The sequence below is a fragment of the Helianthus annuus genome, chromosome 6 (genome assembly GCF_002127325.2).
Source record: "Helianthus annuus cultivar XRQ/B chromosome 6, HanXRQr2.0-SUNRISE, whole genome shotgun sequence".
Taxonomy (NCBI): domain Eukaryota; kingdom Viridiplantae; phylum Streptophyta; class Magnoliopsida; order Asterales; family Asteraceae; genus Helianthus; species Helianthus annuus.
The window spans coordinates 139,730,486-139,733,321 of record NC_035438.2 but is presented as its reverse complement, the minus strand read 5'-3'; the positions used below and the strand labels follow the sequence as shown (position 1 = coordinate 139,733,321).

The 2,836-nt window shown below is 37.6% G+C and overlaps 1 protein-coding gene across 1 annotated transcript; it reads left to right on the top strand.

Moving 5' to 3' along the window:
• The first annotated feature begins 364 nt into the window (after nt 1-364).
• On the top strand, nt 365-1,633 carry LOC110944048. Its single transcript, XM_022185770.1, has one exon. It carries the CDS (start codon nt 365-367, stop codon nt 1,631-1,633), a length of 1,269 nt encoding a protein of 422 aa, XP_022041462.1.
• Nucleotides 1,634-2,836: the final 1,203 nt, after the last annotated feature.

Below are 2,836 nucleotides of genomic sequence, written 5' to 3'. Positions count from 1 at the left end.
TCTTAATCTTGAATTTATGAGGGAAAAAGACAAAGTTTTAAAATTCAATAAAGAACTCAAACAAAATGAGGCCGCATATCAGAGAAAGTTGAATTCAACTTTAGCTGAAATGCAAACTCTAAAAGAATTCGTTTTTAGAAAAGATTTTATCATCAACGATTGAACAGAAAGATTAGAAAAATCTTTGAACGAAAACAATAAATTACAAATTATAATAGACAAATGGAATGTCAGTCAAAAGGCATTTACTGACATCAAAAACTGCCAACGACCGACGTATGTAAAAGATGGGATCGGGTATAAGGATAGGCAAGGAAATGAAAGAAAACTCTTCTTTCCACCACATAGCAAAAACTATGTGCCTATGCCAACTCCTCATCCTGACAACGATTTAATTGATAAAAATGATTTGATTGCTCAAAATATCAACTGTGAAAATGATAAAATTTCTGACGTTTCTGAAAGCAGTGAAGAGGTGATTGAGCGTGAGGAGGATGTGTGCGATGAGGATTATGGTGGCACGAAAATAGGAATAGGGTATTCAGGCGACAGTTATACTACAGTTAACTGGTTCGCCTGGAACTGTGAGAAATCAAACAAAACTTTAAAATGTGTTGACTTAAAATCTGCTTTTTGTGATGAAAAAGTTGTGTGTGAACCTCCCGTGTTTGTTCCAGAATTGAAACAAAACAGATTCGGAAAATTCCTTACCGAGAAAATTCCAGAATTTGTTCCATCTCATACAGGTATGTCAGAGTCTGATAAGGAGCCAAATGAAGAAAGCAGTAGTGAAGACTCAAGCACCACAACTTCAGAAGGTGGCGAAGGAAGCTCAAGTGAGGATCGTGATTCAGATTTTCAATCATATCAAGAATGGGAAAGCTCAAATGACTCAGAAACTTCAGTAAAAGATGCTGATAAAAAGGTTGAAAACCTTGAACCATTGGGTGTTCAAGAACCAACGACCCCAAATGACTCTGCAAGTCTTGAAAATCAAGATCCATTGGAAAAAGACTTCCACATTGATGATTGCACGAGTTCAGATGATGAATCAAAGACAAATGAGAATCTTGGGGAGACAAAGATCAAAAGGTCATCTGAAGTTGTCAAACATCACGTTTGTGAACATGCTGAGTCAAGCTCAAAGCAATCCCCGCCCGGAGTTGCATCACACAGAACTGCAAAGTCTCAAAAGCCATTCAAGGCTTGTTTTAGGTGTGGAAAAGAAGGTCATGTGCTCAAACAATGCCGAGAGCGACACGATCCAGACGGTAAAGGCAACCAGTATTGCTTCTCTGGATCAAAAGGTAAAAATCACACATCTTTGAAAGATCAGATGAAAAACTTTTCATCCAGGTCTCCACATGTGAAGCCGGTTTCACATGATTCAAAGATAAAAAGGACCAACACATCAAAACCTCAATCTTTCCCTCAGGGTCTTAAACATAAAATTATTTCAAACTTTAAATCTTTTACAAACAAAATTTTTAAACCAACACAGGTTTGGCGAGTCAAACCAATGGTTGTAAAAGAAATCAATGAGGGAAAAGATTTGGTATATCGAGAGGTTTCTTATTTTGATGAAAGGGGACAACCCAAGACTACGATGGCTTGGGTTCCACTCTCTAACTGAATTGCTTATGAGTGTAGGAACATCCAAGGAGGACTGTTAGTAACACCGGTTATTATCAGTGGTTGTTCTAGGTACAAGTTTGAAGAGGAAAATCACAGGTTTGGTTATGGTATCTAACCTGGTTGCACACTCAACTGCACTGTAACACACTCATTTTCTTGCTGACATATGCTTGTGTGTGCATAGTGTGGAAGACTTTATTTTATAAATACAGTTTTTTTCAGTAATTGATTGTACATAAATAAAATTTTAGGGGGAGTATTAAAATACTTCCTAGACCATGAGATGTGATTATTGCAAAATAATCATGATCTTATATGAGAAATGATAGGAACTAACTTGATTATGTCTTCGCATGAATAGGATCTGATGGAGGATACGGCTCCAAGTTAACGGTAGGTTCAGCATTTCAGACAAGTAAACTGCATCTTGGTGATAAAGATAAAGTCTACACAAAAATTCTGGATTTCCACGGCATTATGCATTCTTGTGGGTAACACGTTGCGGCATATGGCTTAATGGTCTTGAATCTTGCGTTGACAGATTGCCAAAGTCCGATATTTTAGGTCTTTATATTGGTGTTTCATTCGAGGATATCATAGTCGTTCTTCTGCTGCATCCAGATACATGCTGACCTAGACGCTATGATATCTTTTCATAATAAGTGCCTTAAAAAAATAAGGCCAAACCCTTTTCATAATAAGTGCCAAATTTGGCCAAAACCTTAGATAGATTAGTTTTGTCACTCTGCTGTACGGAAGTACTGACCTGTTCACCAAACTATCTGTCTTAGCCCTCGGTAGTTCTTGGGATCTCTGTTGTACAAAAGTACTGAACTGATCTCTGCTCTATCGTTGAAGAGAATGAAACCAATATACTCACCCTTATGAGGAACCTTTGTGCATACCTTGATCGCGGGGGTATGTCCTGACGTGGGACTCACGAGCGTAATGTTTTCTATTCTAAATAGCCTGTGTGGGGGCCATCGAATTTTTGTCAATATTTACCAAAACATGATAACAAGTTCACCGGATGTATGTCGAAAGAATGGTGCATGGATTTAAGCGGACAAACATACCAGCAATCGTTCTTGAGTCGTAGTTATCCTAAAGAAATTTGAAGTGTGACTAGGCTTTTCAAGTTGGTATGATCTTGTATTTGATCAGCTCTATATCTCAAAGGTTGAAAGATAAAATATATATA